General features: G+C 33.9%; 5 protein-coding genes and 1 long non-coding RNA gene across 9 annotated transcripts in view; 2 read left to right on the forward strand and 4 right to left on the reverse strand.

Annotated features, from left to right (window-relative positions):
• The window catches only part of LOC135843417 (serine/threonine-protein phosphatase 4 regulatory subunit 1-like), a 68425-nt gene extending 65554 nt beyond the window's left edge, over positions 1 to 2871 (reverse strand). The window contains exon 1 of one of the 2 annotated variants that reach the window (XM_065361294.1): positions 2463 to 2871. In XM_065361294.1, coding sequence (XP_065217366.1) covers positions 2463 to 2487 — 25 coding nt within the window. In that variant the 5' untranslated portion in view covers positions 2488 to 2871. The remainder of the gene's footprint in view (positions 1 to 2462) is intronic. The other variant, XM_065361295.1, reaches the window with a different exon arrangement.
• A 756-nt stretch (positions 2872 to 3627) lies between these two features.
• On the reverse strand, positions 3628 to 7142 carry LOC135845342 (uncharacterized). Its single transcript, XR_010558728.1, has 4 exons — positions 6840 to 7142; positions 6505 to 6764; positions 4489 to 4589; positions 3628 to 4389 (listed from the first exon to the last, which is right to left on the reverse strand). It is a non-coding gene; the product is annotated as an uncharacterized LOC135845342 (long non-coding RNA).
• Positions 7143 to 7465: 323 nt separating this feature from the next.
• On the reverse strand, positions 7466 to 16826 carry LOC135845337 (RING finger and SPRY domain-containing protein 1-like). The gene is made up of 11 exons (XM_065363826.1): positions 16392 to 16826; positions 16129 to 16297; positions 15701 to 15886; positions 14869 to 14938; positions 9903 to 10043; positions 9700 to 9815; positions 9474 to 9617; positions 9172 to 9389; positions 8937 to 9092; positions 8752 to 8856; positions 7466 to 8677 (listed from the first exon to the last, which is right to left on the reverse strand). The coding sequence occupies exons 1-11, from the start codon at positions 16625 to 16627 to the stop codon at positions 8578 to 8580; spliced, it is 1641 nt and encodes a 546-aa protein (XP_065219898.1). The 5' UTR covers positions 16628 to 16826; the 3' UTR covers positions 7466 to 8577.
• A 369-nt stretch (positions 16827 to 17195) lies between these two features.
• On the forward strand, positions 17196 to 18437 carry UbcE2M (NEDD8-conjugating enzyme UbcE2M). The gene is made up of 4 exons (XM_065363832.1): positions 17196 to 17556; positions 17676 to 17770; positions 17850 to 18056; positions 18134 to 18437. The coding sequence occupies exons 1-4, from the start codon at positions 17454 to 17456 to the stop codon at positions 18272 to 18274; spliced, it is 546 nt and encodes a 181-aa protein (XP_065219904.1). The 5' UTR covers positions 17196 to 17453; the 3' UTR covers positions 18275 to 18437.
• A 111-nt stretch (positions 18438 to 18548) lies between these two features.
• On the reverse strand, positions 18549 to 20587 carry LOC135845338 (uncharacterized). The gene is made up of 5 exons (XM_065363827.1): positions 20232 to 20587; positions 19926 to 20136; positions 19439 to 19848; positions 18904 to 19366; positions 18549 to 18833 (listed from the first exon to the last, which is right to left on the reverse strand). The coding sequence occupies exons 1-5, from the start codon at positions 20360 to 20362 to the stop codon at positions 18603 to 18605; spliced, it is 1446 nt and encodes a 481-aa protein (XP_065219899.1). The 5' UTR covers positions 20363 to 20587; the 3' UTR covers positions 18549 to 18602.
• A 163-nt stretch (positions 20588 to 20750) lies between these two features.
• LOC135845340 (invertebrate-type lysozyme 3-like) lies at positions 20751 to 24473 on the forward strand. 3 transcript variants are annotated; one of them, XM_065363831.1, is made up of 6 exons: positions 20965 to 21064; positions 21250 to 21275; positions 21363 to 21551; positions 21648 to 21721; positions 21909 to 22077; positions 22209 to 24473. In XM_065363831.1, exons 3-6 carry the CDS (start codon positions 21476 to 21478, stop codon positions 22277 to 22279), a joined length of 390 nt encoding a protein of 129 aa, XP_065219903.1. In that variant the 5' UTR covers positions 20965 to 21064; positions 21250 to 21275; positions 21363 to 21475; the 3' UTR covers positions 22280 to 24473. The 3 variants fall into 3 exon arrangements, with proteins under 3 accessions (XP_065219901.1, XP_065219903.1, XP_065219902.1); XM_065363830.1 differs by having other exon boundaries at positions 21048 to 21064; positions 21250 to 21271; XM_065363829.1 differs by lacking the exon at positions 21250 to 21275 and having other exon boundaries at positions 20751 to 21064.
• The last annotated feature ends 80 nt before the right edge of the window (positions 24474 to 24553 follow it).

Here is a 24553-nt window from a genome sequence, read left to right on the forward strand (position 1 = left end):
TTTTCAAGTGACCGAATTCCATGTCTGTGAGGTCAGATTTTACCCTACAACATTTTCAGATAGAATTCAAATCACAAAGTTCAAAAAAGAGCCAAATTTTACAAAAAAAATAAATAAATACCCCCAAACAATTACTACCGCAGCTCGTAGATCAGCAGCATTCTCATTTCTCACATCAGCAGAATTCACTCTCATTGTTCACACTTCGAAGTAATGGTGAAGGCATAGGAAAGGGAGAGGGGGGAGGGATGTATCGATTCTGTGAAAAATTTACACAACGCGGTCCGTGTTCTGTTGTGTTGGGTAAACGAAACCAAACCAGTTGTTCAAACGAAACGAACGCGGGCTTCGAAGTTGGAGTCGAGTCGAGTCGAGCCTGAGCGAACGAACGCGTTTAATACGAGCAGGTGCACGGTTCATTATGTGATACTGGTTAACTCGACATCGAGCCCCCCTCCACTAACAGGGCCGTTTGGTTGGTGTGGCGGACGGGACGTGGTTGTCCGTTATTCATAGATTTTTTTCAGCTCGTCATCGCGTCGTGGCTGCGGCTGTGAACCGAATTCCAGATCTAGAATTTCCACTCCACTAAAAGAACTCCACTCCAGCAGCGCCGCCGAAGACCGGAGAGCGCAGAACCGCGATGAATGTTGGGAATTATAAGGACGGAGAAGAGAATCGTCGGCTACGAGTACGTTGGTTGCTGGGTCTTTGAACAACATGGTTAACACTACGATGTATGGTTCACGACGGACGCGCCTTCGCCTTCTCGTCGAGAGAGCAGCGGTGGCGGTCGCAGCGGCGCGTCAAATAGTTGGAATTCCAGCGAAGATACACGTTGTACGAGTGTGTTGTGCCTCTGCCTGTGCCTGTGCCAGCGGTGGTGGCATTATTATACGTAACCGTTAATCTAGTCGAGGGAGTTGGAGCCTTCTTCTTGGAAATGATGGTCTTCGAGTTGGTTGCGGATGTAGTCGAGGCGACCGCGTGTTGTGGGTTTACATATTAAAACGGCTGCTGCGACTCTGGCTCGATCGCTGGAAAATAATCGTACTCGGCCAAAGAGCTCGAGCCAAAAGAGAGCGAAACTGAAAAGCAGGCTTTTGCTCGTGTAAAGGAATTGCGTAGTATTTGAAATACGCGGTGATGGCGGCGTTGATGGGCAGGAAAAAAGTGCACTTGAACTTCCGCAGAATATCGATCGATTTTACCGTTCAAGCGTCCGCGCCGCGTCACAAAAAAAAAGGGAAAGTAACCGAGCACGAAGGGTGACCAGATACGGCTCTGGCAACGTACCGTACTATACGTATACGTAGAAAAACGCACACAGATGGACACGCAGGGATGCTGAGGGTGAAATTTAACAATGGGCGCGCCTCGCAGTCGAGTCTGTGTGTTCAGAGGAAGGAAAAAACCATGCAGCATCTATCTCGCTCTTCTTTCATAACCCGTTGCACATTTGCACACGACGAAAAATCTCCTCTCCAGCTCGATTCGGATCGCAAATGCAAGAAGGGTGCATTTTCGGATACTTGACAACGATGCGTTCTTTTGAAAATGTATGTACTCTGTCGACGAGCGGCGAGTCTTCCATGTTTCGTTCACACCCTTCGGAAACGTCGTATTTGGCAACGTCGCTGCTGCACGCGCCCAAACCACCCAATCTAACCGGGTTCGTTGTTCGCTCCTCGATGCAAGCCAAAATCTACCTTCGAATTGGATTTACGAAGTACGAAGCGGCCAACGTGTTCGAAGATGATTTCCATAAAATACCGCCAAATACCTTCGATCGTGTAGCGATTGTTTACATGATGCAATCGAGCATCTCGATACATACTAAGCCGTACACAAATCAATAAACAACCGCATATAAACAACGTTTACGACGTGAAAATTCGTGCTTCGACGAAACGTTACGATATACACCGTCGAAAAAACCCAATGATTAAACGGCTCGGCTCGTGTATTCGAAGGTACGAAGTTCATCGCACATCGACAGATGACGAAAAGTACCAGTACCGCCGAAATAACTCTAGTTTACCGAATACAACTCGTAGACTTTAGGAATATCTACTGCACTGGAAACAGCCAAACAGGGCGAGTTTTCGAACACCATAACCAGAACGAATTACCAAAACAGCGATTCTTTCTCGTTTACTCGTCTATCGCAGGATATTCATTCTATGTAGTAATAATAATACAACGACGACCACAGACGAATGGCAATGGTACGCCGAATACTATGGCGAAGTGTGCTGCAGAAAAGCGATGATTTACGAGCCGGTTAATCGGATACTTGGGGTAAATCTCACCTAAGCTGCGAGCTCTGTTACAGAATTAAAATTAAAACGCAATAAAACGCTCAACGCCACAGGAAGTTTTCGTATTAAAAAGCATGGGTGTGATAAGAAATCACCATTTACGAATATAAAGCGTAAGTAATCAACGTGAATATGTCTTACCGTCATCTTTCTCGTTATTTTCCATCGTTTAACACTAAATTGTCTACAATATAAACGCAAAATACAAAAAATTTTTACAAATTCGAGTATAACGCGACATTCAACAAAACCTAACTAAACCGCCATGATAAAGGAAGTACCCTGCAACCTCGTCCGTTCCTATAAACGATACTTTGTGAAATGGCGTTTAAACGGAAATTCACAACGGCGTAGCGTTTTTTCACCCAAGTCACGAATTTCGATTACGAGGCTAATTTTGGATAAATTTACGCGCCGATTCGAGTATACGATTAGTTAGTACTTATTAACTTACTTATTTGTCGTTTACGTTTCATCGAGTACGAAAATTTTAAGAAAATTAAACGCGAAATTTAAGCTACGAGTATGTGCGTACCGCCAACGAAAGAGTCCATTTTCTTTGTTTCTTTGAAATCCAGTAAACAGAAGGCACGTTTACACGAATGAAGTAGAGCCAGTAAACAATGTTTACATGTTTTGAGAATTTTCATTTTTTTTCTAAGAAAACGAAATATTTTCGAATGAAATTATTAAATATCGTTAGAAAAATATGAATTACGAAGAAATAAATATTTAATTTTGATATTAGAGAGAGATGTGAACTAAAAATTGTGAAATCATTTTTCACGTTGGACAAAATTCAACAAGCGGGCAATCTGGATAAACAACATTTTTCGATCAACATGTTTGTTGAACAACATCATTTCAAATGATCAATTCAATTTTTATTTTTTTACAAAAATCGCAAATCATTATTCTTTTTTCACTGAATTTTCTGAATTGAACGGGACAACGGGAGTAATTTTATAAATTATTTGTCATTTTTTTGTCAATTGTTAATGTTAATAATATTATTATTAGATTGAACTTGAAAAAAATGACTTCCCAAGTTCCCAGTTCCCAGCTTCCAGTTTCCTCTATGAAATAAACGCTAAATTCCATAAATTTTCAGTGATTCATCCCGACCCTGGGCCTAAATTAAATGAAATTTGCGACTGCGAGTAAAATAATTGAGATTGACTACCTATTCATTTCAATCAATCATTAATCAAAATTGAATAATTAAGGACGAGTAACAAAGAGAAGATTTTCTGGAATTATTTTCTCAATCAGTAATTTCATTTTATTGCGAATTATTAATCCACATTCAATGTTACTACATAGGTACAATTTAATATTTCAACAACAATTTGTATTTTTGTAAGCTGTAAGCTGCAGCAACATCTGTTCTAAGTTCTAAGAACTGACTACTGAGAGAACCATTCACCAGCAGATTGATGAAATAAGTCACTAAACATGACATCTTTACAAGTTTAAATATCCCAAGAAAATGGCCGGAATTTTCATTGCAATCCAAGGTAAATAACGATAGTATTTATTTACCGTGTTGCAATCACAAAAATGGAAATTTTTACTTTACAGCACTTAGCATTTTATTGAGACTTCAGGATCATGATCAACGCAACATCGATTCATTTCACGCTGAATAACAATAAGACAGCTAGCAACGTTGAACTCCCTTCTTTTTTTTTTAAATACTCAAAATGTACCTACGAGCTACGAATCATCATTACGATACTTCCTACTATCCTCAACTTCTTCGTCGTAAAAAAAAAAAAAACTCTTCAACATTCGAATCATGCTACGCAAAGTTGGGAAAAATTGAGGAAAATTTGTGGTTGATCTGACAGTACGATAGCACAAAATATTGAAACTGCTTGAGCAGAATTCACAAGATCTTCGTCTATATACCTAACCTTCCATTCGAGATTTTCAAAATTGTATTTCGTAGAAAAAAGGAGCCACGTTGAACGAAGTCGACAATGCAAGGTATAGGAATTGAAAAATTTTAAAATTAAATTACCCATTGTAATATCGAACGATTTTGTGAACAGTAACAATTTTTGTTCTGTAACAAAAAAACACCTGATAACATTACAGATGAATTTAGATAAGATGGAATGAAATTCCAAAAATTTAGGTACCAGAGTGATAAGTATATACTAACATTCTTCACTGGATTCCTGCTCCTTTGCAAAAAAGATTCGATTCAGTTAGAAAATCTCTATATTGCCACTTCAGGTTTCATTAATCTTCAGTTTCTTACATCTGATGAAAGAAATCAAAGAGGATTAGATATCAGTTGTGTTTAATGGCAACTCAAGTCTGTCTTAATCTCTTTACCCAGGAGTAGTTGGATGACAAATAGCCTAAAGAAGTAGGATTTTTTGAAATTCTGGTAAATAAGAATAGAACTTTTCAGGCAAATTATGACAAGTAGGTACATGTCTTTTGGAATTTTGGCAAAAAAAAAGCAGACTTTCCAGCAAATTTGAAGAAGAGAAGGATTTTTTGGAATTTCTAATGAGAAAACAAGCTCTTTGGAAATATGTACATACCTACATATTATACACACAAAAAAGAGTATTTTTTACAATTTCAATGAAGAAGAAAATTCTTTCGCAATTTTGACCAAAAAAGTTGGCAAGACAACTTGTTTTTTTTCTTTACAATTTTGATTTAAGGGAAAAACAAAACTTTAAAATTTTAATATTTGAAAAAAAAAAACTTTTTTCTGGAAATTTCGACAAAAATTGGATACCTTTAATTTAACAGTTTTTACACAAAGGTAAAATCTTCAACATTTTGGCAAAAAAAAAGAAATTCTAGAAATTTTGGACCAAAAAAAAAGTTTTTTCTGCAATTTGGCAATAAAAACAGGACTTTTGGCAATTTTGACAACAAATGGGTGACTTCAACAACTTTTACAAAAAAATAAAACTTTTCTCTATTTTGGGAGAAAAATGTTGTTTTTTTAAAAATAAATATAGGTACCTGACATTGATAAAAACTTGAAAATTTCGATTAACAAAAGCTAATGATTTTCTTAAAAAAGCTTATCTTACAACTTCTACAAAAAAGTAGGATTTTTCACAATATTTTGGCAAAAATAAAACACTACAAAGTAATGATTTTTCTGTAGGTACATTTTGATTATTTTGATTTTAAAAAAAAACTCTTTTTTTTGCAATTTCGACACAAAAAATTGAAAAAAAACGGATTTTTTGGCAACCAGAAAGCAAGACTTTTTGATTTTTTTTTAATGTTGATATTTTTTAGAACTTTTGCCAGAAATATGGATTTCTTGCAATTTTAGCAAATAAAGATTTTATTGGTAATTTTGATTTAAAAAATGTATCTTTTGTCCGCAGACTTTCTGGAAAAATTCACCAAAAAATGAAAAAAGAAGGGATTTTCTGTAATTTTGGCAAATATGTAACAAGATTTTTTGGCAATTTTGATGAAACAGAACCAGTCATTTCGATAATTCCAACAACAGTTAGATAAAAATGAATACCTAGTTTTTTAAATTTTTTGTAAGAAGAAAATTTATAGTTTTTCGGGAACTTTGACAAAAGAAACCTGTCGATTTCCTTTCCTGCAATTTTGGCGTTGTCAAAAAAAAAAACAAAAAAAACGAAACTTTTGACCACATTTTGTGCAATCAATTCGGGAATAATGTAGATGGGAATGGGAGCCCAAAAATGCGTTTTTGGCAAATACTTACTGAAATTTCATATTTTTGATTTTTTTTTTTTGGTAGGTAATTTTCAGCGATTTTATTGGTTTATTGGGCGATGTTCGATTCGATTTAACATGTTTCTAACATTTTTTCATTCTTTTTTAATAATTTTTACCAACATTTAATCAATTTTTGATCATTTTTAAACACTTTCATGGTTTTTTGATGCATTTTTTCTTGAATTTTATGAACAATTTTACTAAAAGTTGAATTTCATAAATTGTGGGTGATTGCCATCGATTTTAGTTAATTTCAACCATTTTTATATCATTCTTTTTAAAGCGTTCGAACTTCGCAGCACCTTTTCAGTCACTGAGTAAGCCGATTATTGGCCAGAGGTTCACCAAGCCCAGGCTACTGCTGTTTTTTTCATGTGTTGAATTGAAGCTGCCTTTGTTAGTTCATTAATCATTTATGTATTACTCAAAAAATGGGACGTACTTCAAATTTGAAGGAACCAATCGACCAAAACCATCGGGCCATCGCTCAGCCGAGCTTCAATCAACATTTAGCTTCCAGGACGATATTATTCAGCTAATTTTTTCCTGAAATTCAAGTATACAGGATCTAGAATGTAGATAGGCATCGTCAGATTCAGGGTGTTGAAGTTGTACGACCTAAGGAGTTTCCAAACTACTCACTGGAACCTGATTACTTTCGTTGTGAGTCAAATTTCAAAAAATCCTATCTGGCAACAGCTTCTGAAATTCAAAAAAACAATCAGTAGTTCAAAGAAAGACACAGAGCTGAAATAGTAGTTTAAAAAACTAGCATACCTCATTACCAAAAAGAAAACAATCCTATCAGTTGAAACTTTATGATACATATTTCGTAAAGGGATTTCTTCTAATCCACACGAACTTGGGTCCACCGTCATTCTTTATAGCTCAAGTTTAATCCGAAAAATCGCCATTTTTACTCACTAATTTCCAGATTTGACTGAAAATTTGAAATTTATTTCGCCTTCCTATCAAGAATCAACCTGATAAGTTCTGTTTGCTCAGAAAAAGAGCCTTTTACACCAAGCAAGTTGTTTCAACTTCAAACAAAACATTCAACTCAACAACGTTGAAATAATGCGTTGAGTCAACGGTCAACGACGCCAACGATCAACATCATGAATTTTCACTTTTCACTAGTAAAAAAATCTACTTCTCATACCGCAATAATAATGACAGATAGTCAAAAATAATTGCAAATACCTGAAATATCGAAGAAAAAGCATCCAGACGAAAACAATCATCTTTAAAAAGGTTCCAATACAAAAATATTTTTCAATCGAGATCATCAATGTACATATTTTACATCCAACGACAGGCCAAACACCTCGCTTCAACATTACCGTAAAATCTACTCTACATCCTCTGGCAATAGTTTACAAGCCACCTTTTTCCTTTAGAAATGCTCGATACATAATTGCATTTTATTATAAATAAATAAAAAGCAACATTTATCATAGGTAATCTTACAAAGACACGTTTTCTTTTAAATAATATTAATAATTTAATACGAAAGAAAAAAGAGAAAAAAAAATACAATATTAGAGCTGAGGAGCAATTCAATGCTTCATATTATATGTAGTCACATACACACAAATGGAAATTGGAAAAACATAATAAATGCCATAGCATAACTAAAAAATAAATTAATCGTATATTTTTTTTAAAAAAGAAAAAAGAAGATAAAAACGAAAAAACGTAATGATGAAGCTATTAGCTATCAATAAGCCTTGCTAAATTGGCGGCCATAACCAGGTTAATACTCGAGATTTCAATCTAGCTACCCATATGCCTTCGAATCGGGGGAAAAAAATTTAATACACTTTGTACATATACACAAACTCTCTGAGCCGAATACGGTGTTAAGATTATATTACAACTTATATATTTGACTATAGGTATATAGGGTAGGTATATTGCACGAAGGAATGTACACACATGAGTATTACAATAGTGAAACGATTTTGTCGAATAAATATCATATATACTCAACGAAGAGAATCATGACTAGCACTAGATATATAAATTTCTCATACTCGACATAACCCTTCAGCGTGTAATCTAGTCTTCTTTTTTTTTTTCAAGAACGTCAAACGTTACCGGTATCAATCATCAATCATCATGTACACGTATTCAACATCGTAATACAAAAAAAATTAACAATAACAAAATACTTACATACACGTATAAAATATCATAAATGGTAACGCACATTTTTCAAATGCTGATGCTGGCTAAATAAAAAAAAAAAAAAGAGAAAATAATACGTCCTTTTCATTACTAAAATCAAATTACTTTTTTAAAACTCAACGTACAAAACGAACAAAACGAACGAAAAAATATACATAACACGATTATAGTACAAAGACAAACATACGAAAGGGAAAAAAATATACATAAGGGGCCGAAGAAAAAAAAATTTGATTGTAAAATGCATAATAAATACGCCTAAAATTATCACAATGATATGAAACACGATGAATTAAACCGCGTGTAATAATTATCCTATCCTATCCTAAATATTAATTAAAGTTTCGTCTTCAGTCACTTCGTCGATTTCGGTTCGACAAACAGGGCATCGAGTCAATTGTTTCGAGCACTGGAGGCAGAATCCACTGTAAAATAATAACGATCGATTACAATGTATTCGAAAGATCGACCTGTAATCGAAGAGAAGTTTTCAGGTTACCTATGCCGACACGGTTCTAATAAAACTGTAGCTTTGTTATCGAAACACAGCGTACAGGAATCTTCTAATATACTAAGGTTCTGAATTTGTTTAAACTGTACATGTCTGGAAAAAGAAACCAATCGAGGATTAATCTCGCAGATTATAATCCCATTTCGTTAAAATTACGATCTCTTGAGACGTACCTAGGTAAAACTAAACGTTCACTTTCTGAAAGACAACCGTGATCGTTGAACGTTGAAAAATTAACATCTAAAGGCGGATACTTGAACGGTTTATGGCCGAAATTAAATCTACAATGTTGAAATGTCATGAAACTAGCGGCAGCAAAGAATCCACACCTGTAAAATCACCATTAGTTGCAATGATTACGAAACACAACGTTTTTGAAAATCATCTGAACGCTCAATCGATCAATACCTTGCAGTAGTAAACAACTGGCTATTTTTAGTAACCAAATGTCCGTTCAAATAGAACGAAACGTATTCTTCAGGTACATTAATCAAGCATCCCACAACATCTCCGGGTTGCCAAGGAGGTCTCGTATCGATAGCTTCGTTTAAAGCTGTATACCATAATTGCTGTCTGCATCCGTCGTAAGATATGGAATGTTCATCGTCGCCTATTCCATAACCCTCCTAAAAATACGTAATTGTAACTCGAATTAATATTTAACAACGATTGAGAATCCAAACAGCGAAATGATCAGAATTACTACTAACATGATTCCTAAATATCGAATTTATCGTAGCCCAACCAATCTGCATAACACCGCTGCTCAGTATGGTTGCTTCGTAATACCAAATTCCGTGATTTATTTGGAACGTACATCGAACACTTTCGAATAGATATGCGTCACATCTCGCCTAAAATTCCAACAATATTATTAACGGTTGATGAATGATGGATAATTGACGATTTGTCAAAATACTGGATCAATATACGTACTTCGATTCCATCCGGTGACAGTTTCAAGTATTCGCTGGTGTCTCTTGTATTAAGCATAGCGTTCAGTTTATTATTATCAGCAGTCAAGTACGAATATTTCCTTCCTTTGTAAGGAACTACGAGTAAAATATCGATTATTATTAAAAGAACGAAGCGATGAGATTGATATTTTGTACATATAATTAGATGGCAAGTGAACTTACATATGTTGTCTAGAAGCCACCTGGCGCAAAATCCAGCTTGAGCTTCGACGTAGTTTTCAGATTTAACTAAATTTTCTAATACTAATAACGGGTTTTTCGGATCGTTGTCCAGGTAATTCTTAATTACTATCTTGTTTTCAGCTGAAACAAAAGCAAAAGTATATTATTCATCGAGGAACGTTTAAATTATTAACGATGAATGTCGAAAATAATCATATATGGAATAATGAAAACGAATAAAAATTGGGGTTCATCTTGTAGGAGTTTTCCTACAAGATCTGTGATCTTATTTTAGCAGTGTGGCCTTCGTAGGGTTTTCACAAAGCTCATTGTAGTACCAAAGTTGCAGCCTATCTACACGAGGGAAGCCTTACCAGGGGCGTAGCGAAGGGGGGGCTAGGGGGGGCAGCTTGCCCCCCCCAGTGTTTCGTGAAAGTTGGGAAAAGTTGGGAAATTGTGAGAAATGCAAGAAAGTTGGGAAAATACAAAAATTCCGACAGTAAGTATTTTAGTTTTGGAGTTTTCAAATATTAAAATTTTTTACAATCATCAAAGTTGAAAACTTTCCCAACTTTTGAAGCCAAACCAGTTTCTAAATTTATGATTTTGCCAACTAAAATTCACATTTTTTCAAAAAATTTTGCCCTCGCTTCGCTCGGGCCAATTTGTTTTTTTTCACACTTGGAAATTTCAAGAAACTATTAATGAATTTCTTAAAAAGTTGAGATGAGAAAAACCGAATTTTTTCTTTGAATTACAATTTTTCCAAAGTTTTTAGCCTCGATTCGCTTGTGCCAATTTGATTCTCTTCTACTAAGTTACAATTTCAAGAAACGTATGATTGAATTTGAAAAATATTGAGACCAGAATAACTTGATTCTTTTATTAAAATTGATGTTCTACTTTTCTATTTCAAGTCACATATTTTTCAAAACTTTTGCCATTGCTTTACTCGGGCCAATTTAGTTCTTTTTTTCACACTAAGAATTTCACAAAACCATTGATAAATTAAAAGAAAGTTGAGATCAGAAAAACCGAATTCTTACATTAAAATTGATGTTGTTCTACTTTGCGAACTACAAACTTTTTAAAGCTTTCGGCCTCGCTTCGCTCGGCCCAAATTGATTCTCATCTACAAAGTTACAATATTTAAAAAAAATCTATGATTGAATTTGAAAAATGTTGAGATTACAAAAACCGAATTCTTTTATTAAAATTGATGTTATTCTACTTTTCGAATCATAAATTTTCCAAAACTTTTGCCCTCGCTTCGCTCGGGCCTGCTTTAAACGATTTTAAAAATATGAAGATTGAACAGAAAAGTTTCAGAAATACTCATAATATTCAAAGCTTATAAAAAATTCAAATTTTTCATTTCTTTCGGAACAGAACCACTAGCTTTTCAAAATTTTTAATACCAGAGTGTTCAGCACGTTAAAATTTTGATTATAGTCGGCAAAGTTACAATTTTTGGCTACAAAATGTCGTGATACAATCCCCTCATACTTGTAACTTGAATACCCTCTTTTTTCATCCAACTTGGGAATTTTCAGTCGAATAAGTTGGGAATTTTCAGTCAAATTAGTTGGGAATCTTAGGATCTTTGCCCCCCCCCCTGCAAAACCACTTCGCTACGTCCCTGAGCCTTACGAAGGATGATTCAGCATATATTGCTTTTAAACAATACCTTGGAGTATCGATTGAAATTATAGAAACGCACCGAAAAGCTTTGTATGCCCAACGCAGTTCCAAAAAAAAAAAAAAGGTAACTTTTGCAACCAAAAAGTTCAAAAAAGTAATCAAAAAAATTACAAGACGTCAATAGAACATTTTAATGTAGAGAAAAAATAAAAAAACAAATAATATATTGAACATAAAATCCTAAATCTTTGACAAAATAGTGAGATTTTGATGATTGTAGCAAAAAGCAAAGCATTTTTGACAATATTTTTGCAAAAAAAAATGGTTTTTTAGGAAAATGTTGACAAAAAGTGAGACTAAAAATTTGGATTCTTTGGAATTTTTTGCAAAAAAAACAACAAATTTTTGGTAGTTTTTTACTTTTAGGAAAAATTGATACTTTTTGGATTTTTTTTGTGTAGAAAAAAACATGTTTTTTTAAGCAATTACTTTCTTGCAATTTTTGAAATAAAAAGTAAGATTTATTTATTGCAAATTTTTGTAAAAAGGCGACCTTTTGTTCAGAAAATGTTGACAAAAAGCGACATTTTGACAATTTTAGCAACAAATTGAGGCCCTTGGGAAACTCTTTGGCAATTTTGCACATGAAAGTAAAAATTTTTGGCATTTTTTGATACAAAAAAAAGCAAAACATTGAAGCATTATTTTTTTATTGATTTTTGAAAATTTTCTGGGGAAAAAAGCAATTTTTCAGTAAATTTTGATTTAAAAAAAGGCAAACTTTTCAAAATCTATTTGAAAAAAAATTGGTTTTTGAAATTTTTGCAAAAAAATACAAGTTTCTTTATTACATGATTTTTTTGCATTTTTTGTTGAAAACCCCAAAAAAGTGAGACTAAAAATTTGGCTTCTTTGGAAATTTTAGACATTTATATTGTAATTTTCAAAAAAATTATGACTTAGAATTTTTTGCAAAAAAAAAAACGATAAATTTTCGGTAGTTTTTTATTTTTTGGAAGAATTAGTAATTTTTGGCAAAAACCATAAAACTTTTCGAGAATTTTTTTGGATTTTTTTTGTTTTTTTTTTGCAAATATTTAATTGCAATTTTTGCGGAAAAATAAATTTTTTTGTAACTTTTTTTGTACAAAAGTAACTATAGACCGACAATTTTAGTAAAAAAAAGCAAGGTTTCTTGACAATTCTTTCGCAATTTTGAACAAAAAAGTAAGAATTTTAGGAATTTTCTGTCAAAAAAAAAACATTTTGAAAATTTTAGCAAAAAGCAGAGCTTTTTAAGTAATTTTTGGGAAAAAATTGAAACTTTTTGGAATTTTTTTCAAAAGAACGACAACTTTTCAGTAATTTTTGGTAATTTGAGGAAAAACAACTAACAAGTTTTTTTAGCAACTTTTTAGCAAATTTTTGTAGAAAAAGGTAAAATTTTTTTATTGCAAATTTTTGTAAAAAGGTGACGTTTTGTTCAAAAAATGTTGACAAGAAGCGATGTTTTGACAATTTTAGCAAGAAATCAAGGGTCTTGGACATTTCTTTGGCAATTTTGTACATAAAAGTGAAAAATTTTGGCATTTTTTGGTGAAAAAAAAATCAAAAAAGCATTGAAGCATTTTTTGATTTTTGAAAATTTTCTGGAGAAAAAAGGCAATTTTTCAGTAATTTTTAGTAAAAAAAAAAGGTGAGCTTCTTTAAATCTTTTTGAAAAAAATTAGTTTTTGAAATTTTTGCAAAAAAAACAAAAGTTTTTTGGAAAATTTCGTTAAAATGAGGAACTTTCTGGCATTTTTGAGGAAAAAACCAAGTTTTTTTTATTACATGATTTTTTGCAGTTTTTGTTGAAAACCCCCCCAATAAAGTGAGACTTTCCAGCAACATTTTTGTAAAGAAGTGTCTGTTTTTGAAAAAATTTGGCTAAAATTGAAGCTTTGACAATTTTAGAAAAGAAATAAGGCTTTTGAGTAATTCTTTGACAGTTTTGTACGTAGCAAAATTTTTTGGCATTTCTTGGAAAAAGAAACAAAATGTTGACAATTTTAGCAACAGACAGAGCTCTTTAGGCAATTTTTGCAAAAAAGCGAGACTTTGAAGCAATTATTTTAAAAAATTGAGAATTTGGAATTTTTTGAGAAAAACAACAATTTTTTTAGCAGGTAATTTTTGGCATGTTTAGGAAAAAAGAAAGATTTTTTTGGCGATTACCTTCTAGCAATTATTGTTGAGACTTTTTGCAACGTTTTCATAAAAACTTTTTTTTTTCAAATGTTGACAAAATGAGGGTCTTGTGACAATTTTGGCAAAAAGACGCGGTTTTTTGGTTATTTTTTCGCAATTTTGAACATACATAGAAGTGAGAATTTATGTTTTTCAATTTTTTATTTTTTTCTGGCCAAAAAAGCAAGATTTAAGATTCAAACAATTGTAGCAAAATGTAGAGCTAGAGCTTTTTTTTGGTCAATTTTTGGCATTTCTAGAAAAAAATAGTTTTTTTAGATGAGTATTTTTTTTGTTGCAATTTTTGTCTAAAAGACGAGCTTTTTTGCAAAAAAGTGATGACTTTTTTTTGGAAAATGTCAACAAATAGCCAAGCTCTGAAAATTCTTATTGTCGATTTTTGTTAGTGACTTTTAGTTTCTAAAAAGCAAGGGAGCACTAAAGCCCTGCCAACGCAATCGAATTTTCTCATTCGCATTCCCTTAATCCCTCTCCTAATCACACGTTCTAAGACGAAAATCTTCAGAAACCCGCCAAGATGATTGAATCATCCCGAAGGTACAAAATCAGCACACAAACAATGGCGTTATCTGACCCATTTAAAAATTTTACAATCTATACGATCACTCGATGATAAAACGAATAATTTAGGATCATTCACGAATTACGATTCGATATCAATGGAATTGTATCATACTTCTATCGTCGAAAGGGAATAACGAGACCCCGATTAAACTTCGCGCTTCATTTGATACAATCAAAATACGAAATTGAAATACCACGTCTCCGGAATAATAAGTCGCAATAAACGTGCTGGCGATCAATGGAAAGATAATCTCATTAATCTAATACACAATTTCTCATAGTGTTTATCCAATTATACTAATAAAAACGATCGAGACTGGGAACTAAAATCGATAAATAAAGGTATTAATTCGACAAAAATTCGTAAAATAAAGGGTGGGTTATTTAAATCGAACATTTTATCGATAAAACACAACGAAGAGAGTTATCGCTAATCAAAAGCTATCGCTTTTCTTTTATTTTAAAAAGTCAAGTATAAAGTGCAGCTGATACATTGTATAGGAATACTCACTTATTTGCGCAAATTTCTCTAAAGCTATTAAAGAGAACAGGGTTATAACTGGATCCACCTTCTTATGATCCTGTAAACAGAAATTACTTCATTATATTTCTCGAAAGGAAAACAACAAGCACAATGAGTTTTCTTCTCGCGATATTAAGAAGAATAATTAGTAAATTGAATACGATAATGAGACCGATTAATTACAAAGGAATTTTCTTTTCTCGAATTACGAAAAAGTAGTTCCTAAAATGCAATAATAGTAAGCAGAAAAGAATCGATCTTTTTACCTTACGAGACGAGTAACAATTATCAAATCGTAATCGGAATAATGATTCGTCGTCGTAATCGAATATCAACAAACCATCGTGTCGCCGATTGGTTTATATTATTGTCTTTCGTAAAAGTAGAATGTTTATTCAATAACATCGCGTAGTCGGTTTACAACTTGATTTCACTGTCTGTCAGTACGACGACGTTGATTTTGACTAAATCAAACATTTAGTTCATTGACGTAAAAATCAAGTGCTAGATAATGAATCAAAGAATGCGAAACGAAGAATTTCGATATTTGACAAATCATTTAGAACACGGCCGAAATTAGTATCTACTTCCTTATTGGTTCGCAATCGAAGTGATATCGCCACCTATTGATTATTTGTTTGATTTAGAGGTACTACTCGAGAGTATGTTGATTTCAGTGTCATCGCGTCGTCGTATTTGCGATAGTATTGATAAGAAAATCGTTCCATTAGGTTCGCGTATCTCTACCGTACTACGTACGTTAGAGGGAAACAAATTCACCAATAATAATTATAATAACGAGGAAAACAAACACACGCACCAAGTTGGTAATTAAATATTCCAATGTGCCAGGTGTCAACATCGCAACGCTACTTGGTCCGGGTAGTTTTTCCGCCAATACTCCCAATATAACGCAGATGTTCCGATGGTAATGGACCGCTTTTCGTATTCGATACGAAGCGTATTTCGATAAATTCAGCATTTTCGAAAGTCTCAATACGGTATCCTGTAAAAATCGTACACAAGCGGTTACGTAACATATTCGAACGATGATGTTTAGTAAACAATGTTTTAATCGGAAGCTATTAGCCTTCGATACGTAATACGAGAAAAAACAAAAGAGTTTATAATCTCGCAAGTTTTATATAATCACAATAGAATAGAAATTAAGCGTACTATTGTAGAAAGCTGCTGAGATAAAAGAGTAATTAATCGGTATACGAACGATGACGTTATGAAATAACTCACTTTATTAGGTAAAGGACAGTCGTCTAGAACTACGGTTATAACAGCTGGACCGAGCGGATCGTCTACTGGGACTATGTTAATCATCGATATGATTATTTGTAACCAGCCTTCTTCTTGATCACCGATGATATGTAACTTTTGCAATGCATCGGGAGGTTCTTGATTATAACTAAAATATATAACAAATTAGTAACATTCGTACGGTGCAAAAATCATATTATAGGTTATCGTTAGCAGCTTGTACGATTAAAAAAAAAACTAACCCAGAAAGGCCTAATTTTCCGATTATATTCAACGTCTGCAAGATGAGATTATCGACAGATTTTGGAGTGTATGATTTCTTCTTCGAACTGGAATTACTTCGGTCTCTGCTCAGAGGTGAAGTGGTATTTATGCCTAGGACACTATTACTTCGACTCGAACTAGGAGCTTCGTAAGCGGATAAATTTGATTTATCTTCTTCTTGAGATACACAACATTTGCATTGACATGCACCCATTATGGTTACTCTTCCATACAAACCGAACTCGCGATACAACTTCTATACGGTTTGATGGCACTAATGATATATAAACTTGTTCGAAATTAACCACATTTACAATACTTAACGCTGATATCTTCAGTAAATGAATAAAAACAAAAAACAAGTTATCGTAAGTACTTCAATTTTCATGGAGGTAGTCGGATTTTTACCAAAGAGATGATAATGCACAGTGCCTCGTTTCTATTGGTCCGAGTGCTCGTGACGTAAGCGAACGTCACAGCTTGTTTTTAAAACCAACAGAGTGCGCAACTGCATTTCGATAAAATGGCGATTTTGTTTTTGGCTCCGGTTACAAAACAGAATTTTAAATTCATTTTTTTCAAGAATTATGCAAAATTTTCGAGTTATTGTACATTAAAAAATTTATTGAAGTGAGCATCAACTTCAAAAATATATTTTTATTTCAAAATATCGAGATTTACTCCATAACTAAAGGTTTTTCAATAATCGAAAATTACCACGAAATTATCAGTAATTTTGATCGTACTTGGTAAAATTACGCAGAATTTTTCCAACTCCAACCCTTCTAAACAGAAAGCGAGATAAAAAGTACAGTTTGTTGAAAATCTACACAAAACGGAGTAATGTTTTACATTTAGAAGTGGAAAAGTTGTGTCGTAGTTTAATTATTAAGTTATTAATTTAAGTATAAAACGTCCGCGTAACCGAAATTGTACAGTATTAGTCATTACAGTAGTAAATTATTATTCCATTGGCGTATTTCTAACACCTCTGGCTCGACAGAATAAATGATAATACCAGTCATCAAATAAGCCTAAACATGATACGACTTTTCTCGCTGAAACAACAGAAAAAAGACGGAGAAGCCGCTCCGAAAAATACTCAGAAACGATCTTCAGCCGCGCAGCTACGAATTACGAAAGGTATAAATCGCATAGCTTATCACCCTCATCCTCATCGTATGCATTTTCACATCAAAACATTCGCTACCTTTGTTCTACGTTGTTATTTATTTCTGTACTAATCTATTCGTCGATTACAGATATTAACGAATTGAATCTACCCAAGACATGTAATACTATATTTCCCGATCCAGATGATTTATTAAATTTCAAAATCACTATTGCTCCTGATGAGGTAACTATATTGTGTTTTAGCTGTGTGATCTAATTCGTCGACGTGATCGTCGTTTTTAACATTGAATGTATTTTTGTAGGGATTCTATAAAGGAGGCAAATTCACGTTTAGTTTCAAAGTGGGCCCTAATTATCCTCACGAACCACCTAAGGTTAAATGTGAAACCACCGTTTATCATCCGAATATCGATTTAGAAGGAAACGTTTGCCTAAATATTTTACGCGAAGATTGGAAGCCAGTTTTAACCATCAACTCGATCGTTTATGGATTACAGTACTTGTTTTTGGTACGTATATTTCATCATTATTACGTTTGCAATTGTACAGAAATATTCAGTATATATCTCGAACCTATTCTATACAGGAACCCAATCCGGAAGATCCTCTCAATAAAGAAGCCGCCGAAGTTTTACAAAATAACAGAAGACTTTTCGAACAAAACGTGCAGAAAGCCATGAGAGGAGGTTACGTCGGTCAAGTATTTTTCGAAAAATGTCTCAAATAGGAGACTCAACTTTCATTTTCTTTAAAATCCAATGCACTAATATTCGCGCTTTCTCTTTACAACACGGAACAAACATCAAATGTTCTGTATCAAGTACCTGTATATAAATCTTAAAAAATTCGATTTCGTGTATATTTTGTATTAAAATTTATTCGCCGAATTAGCCTAGGTGTATTTTTTTTTTACCCCCCATGTTGAACTTAATAAATAATACTTAATTAATTTAATTTTGACTTCATTTGTGCAGACTCGTGGAGACTGAAAAAAACACGAATCAAGCGGAATGTTTATTATTATTGGTTTATCACCTTCCAATACATCGTGAATCTTATAGTAAACCTAAAATGTTGAGAACATAAGTGATCGGAGGATCTACCGTGTCTTTTATACCCTTCGGATAGAGCTTTTTGATAACTGAGTATAATTCTTGCTCGTTGATCCAAACTGGCACATAATGAGTCTTCATTCTACGTACCAAATGCATCGAAAGTTCGTAAACCGACAACTTACGTGTTTTACCGAATTCCACAAAATGCAAAGCGATCACCGGTAAATGTCTCTGTAAAAATGATGGAATTTTTTTTAAAATTTTGTTAAAAACTGTGCAAAATAGACTGCTTAGTGCTCACCTCTAAAAGATAAACGTTATCGGTAACTTTCATGGCTTTTAAATAACAATTTAATCCTTCGGAGATGTTTCTTTCGACGATTATCAAATAGGATCCTTTTTGACAAAGCAAATCTGCTCTTTCGTCGTTGGTGAATTTCTCGTAATTTTCATCCAAGAATTTTGTAACGTTGAACGAGTCGTTGAATTTCAACGTATACCGAACGAAATCCAATAGGGCACCGTAGATGTTATCTTGTAATGCTTTTTCTAGATAGTTGACAGCTTCGCGAAACATACCAGAGAGTCCGTAAGCGGTACCTAGATGATGATTAATGGTCGCTTCTCGAGGACGTATTTTGTGAGCGTTTTCCAAACACCTTATGGCTTCTAAACGGTTCTTGTACGGTTTAGGTAGTTTCAAATACACGAAACCGCATCGATAAAGCACGTGCCACGAATCACTACCTAGTTCCTTCGCTGTCCTGTAATTCAAATCATTAGTGCACATCTTTATCAAGACTTTAAGATGAGATTCGAGAACACAATAATCGTACTTCAATAACTGTAAAACAGCCATGTTCATCTTGTAATAAACATCTTTCAGCTCCGGAGGGATTTTAGGATACTCGTAAAAAATATGTACAACGGTTTCGGCGTAACTGCGAGCCAACAGAACCATGTATAAAGGTGACTTGGGATACATTTGCACAGCTTTCTCAGCGCAACGTAGCTCTTCGTCGCTGGGTATATCGTATCTGCGAGCGTATTTCCTGTATCTTTGCAGTCCTTTACCATGCAAGTGCCACCATTCCGCTTGATCAGGATCTAAAGCTAATGCTTCTCGAGTCATTTCAATTGATAGAGCATTTGGACCGAATTCGTGCATCAAAGCTGCTCGTACAGCTAATATAGCTGCTCTGTTTTTATCATCGATGGTGTCCAGAGGTGGTATTTTGTTTAGGACCTGTAAAGATGGGAATTTCGTTGAGTGAAAGCGTGTAATTGAACATCTTTTTTCAACAATTGGTCTGCATCTATTACCGTGTTTAATTCGTCTTCTTTTTTCATGTAGAATAATACGAAAGCTAAACAACTCCAGACTATATGTTTGAAAGCAGTCTTGTACGATGACATACGTTCATCGGCTATCAAACAACCAAAAAAGTATTCGTAGCTGATCAATATGTTCCAGCCTTCTTCGATTGATCTTTTTGCAGTTGCTAAATATATACAGAGGATGTAGAATACGAAACTGAAATTGAAACATTTGAGAATGAGATGAACGAGGAATGATAGGTAGGTAAATATTCATGAGATCGTATCAGCTAATATGACGTCGCAACTTACTGCTGGAAATAATACATCGATTCGTTGTCATTCAAATTAGCTAATAATTTAAAAAACAAACATCGTTTCGAATCCCATTGCTCTAAATTCCAATTGAAAGGACATTCCAGCGTGAGTAATCTGTTATCCATGTTTCCAGAAATTCTGCCTATATTCTCAATTACTGGTCATCAATTTTACTCAAGTTTATAATCGAACTTGCTTGAGAATATGGTTCGTTTTCGATACAGATGATCAACTGGTAGCATTAGTTTACAAAGAATTTTGAAAATTTAATTCAACATCGTTCAGATAAGAAGACAGAAAAAGAACTAACGAATATTGTTTTGATGATGTTACAATTCTGCAACTTATATACAACTGAATCAGCAAAATAGCCAATGATTAATGGAGATCTTTAGATACGCTTTGAAATTTGTACTATGACGTATGAGGCGTTGAATTACGAATATATTTTTAAACATTGTTCACTCATCATCGGCGATGATGTGCGTATCATTTGCAAACCAGAAGTTAAATAAGTATGAATTATAATTGCAAATAAATCGATGCTGCTTCAGCACACAGAATCATTTGAAATTGTATCAACGAAGTATTAATAACGTGCTTGTTCGAGTAGTACCTATTCGATACCTGTTGTGAAATTTTAATTTCTGATTTAAAAGCTCATTTCGTTTCAAAATCATCAAATTAACGATAGGTATAAAATTTTATCGAGTAATAGTGAACCTATATTTAAAGTGCGATGGATAATTGGCCAACATTTACGAGCTTTTTGTATTTTTTCATCATCTCGAGCAGTTATTTCTTCGGCTGCAGCGATGGGATTCCTGGTATGGATTTTAACTTTTTTATATAATATTGATTTCTTCATGCTAATGGGTGTCGGTGATTATTTAATATTTTTTGTGTTATCGGTGATCTACTTTAAATTGCTGAGTTTGATTTAGATATACTTATTCATTTGTTTTTCAATTCCCAACATTGAATTTAAAAAAAAAAAAAAAAAAAAAAAAAGATTTTGCATCTTTAATAAGTAGGTAGGTAGGTATGGGTAAGCTCAAATAATGAATTTAATGGACTCAAAATTTTTCAAATTCTCATTCACGTTTTCAAATATTTTTTTTTTAGAAACAGGAGTGCAGCCATCTCCAGATGATAAGTGCATAAACTGTATTGCCATTGCGATTTCTAACTGCGATAAAAGTAAGTACTGTGAAAAAGATGTTTGCGGAATTTTTCGTATGACGGAGCCGTTTTGGATAGATGGCTACAGTTACAAACACAAATACAACAAAGATGATCCCAACAATCATAAAGGTACGATGATTTTATTCAAAAATACCTACCTATTTGTTAACCTTCATAATGGTAAGCTTCAAATCAAATAACGATGATTGTGTTTCATTTTGACAGCTTATCAAGACTGCGCTAATGATGAAAAATGCGCTAAACAAATAACTATCGATTATTTAACCAGATATGCTACGGTAGGTTGGTGAAATACTTGAGCGATTTTCGTCGATTAAATGTACCTATATGATATGATTACGTGCACCTATATGGTCTGATAATATTGCAGCTGTGTTTACTTTATCTTGCATTTTCTACAGGTTTATTTGACAATTAGGTTATTCATTTTATTTACTGGCGTAGTATTTTTTTGTTAATTTGCAGGATTGTGATGGAAATGGCCAAATTGATTGTTACGATTATGCTGGAATGCATAAATGGGGACCGTTTGGAGGATGCCAGAAAAATCCCATCGTTAACTCTGGATCGTATTATACTTCTCTAAAAACATGTTTAGAATGTTCGAATCAACAATGCCTCTCGAGCTCCACCGGTATTACTGCTTGAAAAAAAATTATTACTAATTCTGGATACAGTAATTTTTTTCTAGCAACACATACGTATATTTATTTAAAGGCATCTTTTTTTTGTTGATTAATAATTATAAAAACTTATCGCATCCAGAGTTGGCGCGATTCCAGGAGCTTGAGAATCGGATTCCAAATGGTGTGATTCCACAAAATTTTGAGTCCTGATTCCGCTTATCAGATTCGCCAGATATAGGAATCCGAATCCGAATCGTAATTTTCGATTCCGATTCCTTTCGCGACTCCGATTCAGATTCCACTCACGACTCATCTTAGGATCCTCTCACAACTCCAACCAGATTCCTCTCACGACTCCAGCCAGATTCCCATCACAACTCCTTAAATTTCATAAAAATGAAGCATTGAAGATGAAATGAACATTCTAACAAACATTAGTAAATAAATATAAAGGCTCGCCGGTGTTATTTTTTTTGTAGGAGTGGGGGGGGGGGGTGAGGCGTGGGGAGGGGGCAATTCTAAATTTTTCGTACATTATTGTATAATATGTCGATTGATATGAATTTTTCGAACATTATTGTGTAATATGTCGAATAATATGTTTTCGAAATCGTAGAATCCGAATTTGGAGTAATTTTTTTTGTAGGAGTGGAGGGTGAGGCGTGGGGAAAGGGAAAATTTCAAATTTCTCCTACATTATCCTTATCGTGTTATATGTCGAATAATATATTTTCGAGGTCGTAGAATTCGAATCCGGAGTCATTTTTTATGGTGAAGGTGGAAGGTGAGTCGTAGGTTCGCATGTGTGGGGCCCTCTCCCCAAACGGTGATACTTGAATAGCACTCGACCCTAAAAACTAGCTCAAGATTCGAATTCTGCGACCTTGAACACATATCAACCAACATGTTACACAATATTATAGGCAAAATTTGAAATTTCTCCTCTCCTCTTGCCTCGCCTCATACCCCTGCGAAAAAATAACCCCAGATTCGAATTGTACGACCTCAAAAACATATCAATCGACATATTACACATTAATATAGGCAAAATTTGTAATTTACTCTCTCTCCCCTTGACTCACCTCCCACCCCTACAAAAAAAAAATATCTCCAGATTCGAGTTCTACGACCTAGAAAATATATTATTCGACATATAACACGATAATGTAGGAGAAATTTGAAATTTTCCCTCTCCCCACGCCTCACTCCCTACTCCTACAAAAAAAATAACTGCAGATTCAGATTCTACGACCTTGAAAACATATCAATCGACATAATTACACAATAATGTACGAAAAATTTAGAATTGCCCCCTCCCCATGCCTCACCCCCCACTCCTACAAAAAAAATAACTCCAGATTTGGATTCTACGACCTCGAAAACATGTTATTCGACATATTGCGCATCGATCAGGGTCGAATCCTAATAATACCAATTAATTTTGTAGATTTTCTGACTTACCCCAAAGTGGGGTAAGTCAGAACAAGTTACATTTTATTCGATTGTGCGAAAGCTACTGCGACAATCGCGCTGAAATTTTCACCATAGGTTAAAATCCCTTATGGGAACCTACATACAAAATTTCAGCCATATTGGTTCATTAGTATGAGAGTAACAGCTGATCAAAGTTGAAATTGTGAAAAAACGTTCTGACTTCCCCGGTGCACCTTATGTAAAATTAAATTTTCAACTCACCATGTTATTAGTAAAACAATGATAAATTCTAAATTCATCATTCAGATTCACTTTCACAACCACTTTTGACTTTTCAGCGCCAACCGGCAAAAATTAGATAAAAGAATATTTATGAAAATTACACTTTTTTGTATTTGTGCTTTTCATTCAATTGAATTTGGGTGATTTCGTTCATTGTGAGAGTCTAGAGAATCGTAATGAGGAGTCGCGAGAATCAAATTACCGGAATCGCGAATCATATTACATTTGCGATTCCTGCTTGAAAAGAGTCAGATTTCACATTTTTCGATTCATCTGTCAGGTGAATCGAAAATGGAATCCGATTCCGGAATCGGATTCATGCGATTCTCACGACTCCTTAAAAAAATCGGAATCGCGCCATCTCTGATCGCATCTCGTGTCATTCAATCATAGTTGTAGACTTATAGTTTTGTCATCTTTTTCTGCTGGCAAGGGAATCCTCATACCTTTACAAAATCGTCAACTTTTGCTAGTGGTTCTAGATTTCCACTTTCAAAAATTCATCAAAAATCGTAAGATCGACTTCGGCAGCTGGAAAGAAATTTGGTTCTGAGGTCTGATAGTGAACTGAATTTCAGCTCGATACCGATAGTCGATAGAAGACTGAGGATGAGGAATGTAAATTGAAATTTAATATTTAATTTAATTTGAAAATAAAATTTCGTGAAATAGATAGGTATAGCTGGTATGATTTTTTTTATTTCATAAAATAAAATCAGAAATCAGATAAATTGTATACGTAAATTAAATATCAAAATTGATCCTTGA

This window comes from Planococcus citri, chromosome 4 (genome assembly GCF_950023065.1).
Source record: "Planococcus citri chromosome 4, ihPlaCitr1.1, whole genome shotgun sequence".
NCBI lineage: Eukaryota > Metazoa > Arthropoda > Insecta > Hemiptera > Pseudococcidae > Planococcus > Planococcus citri.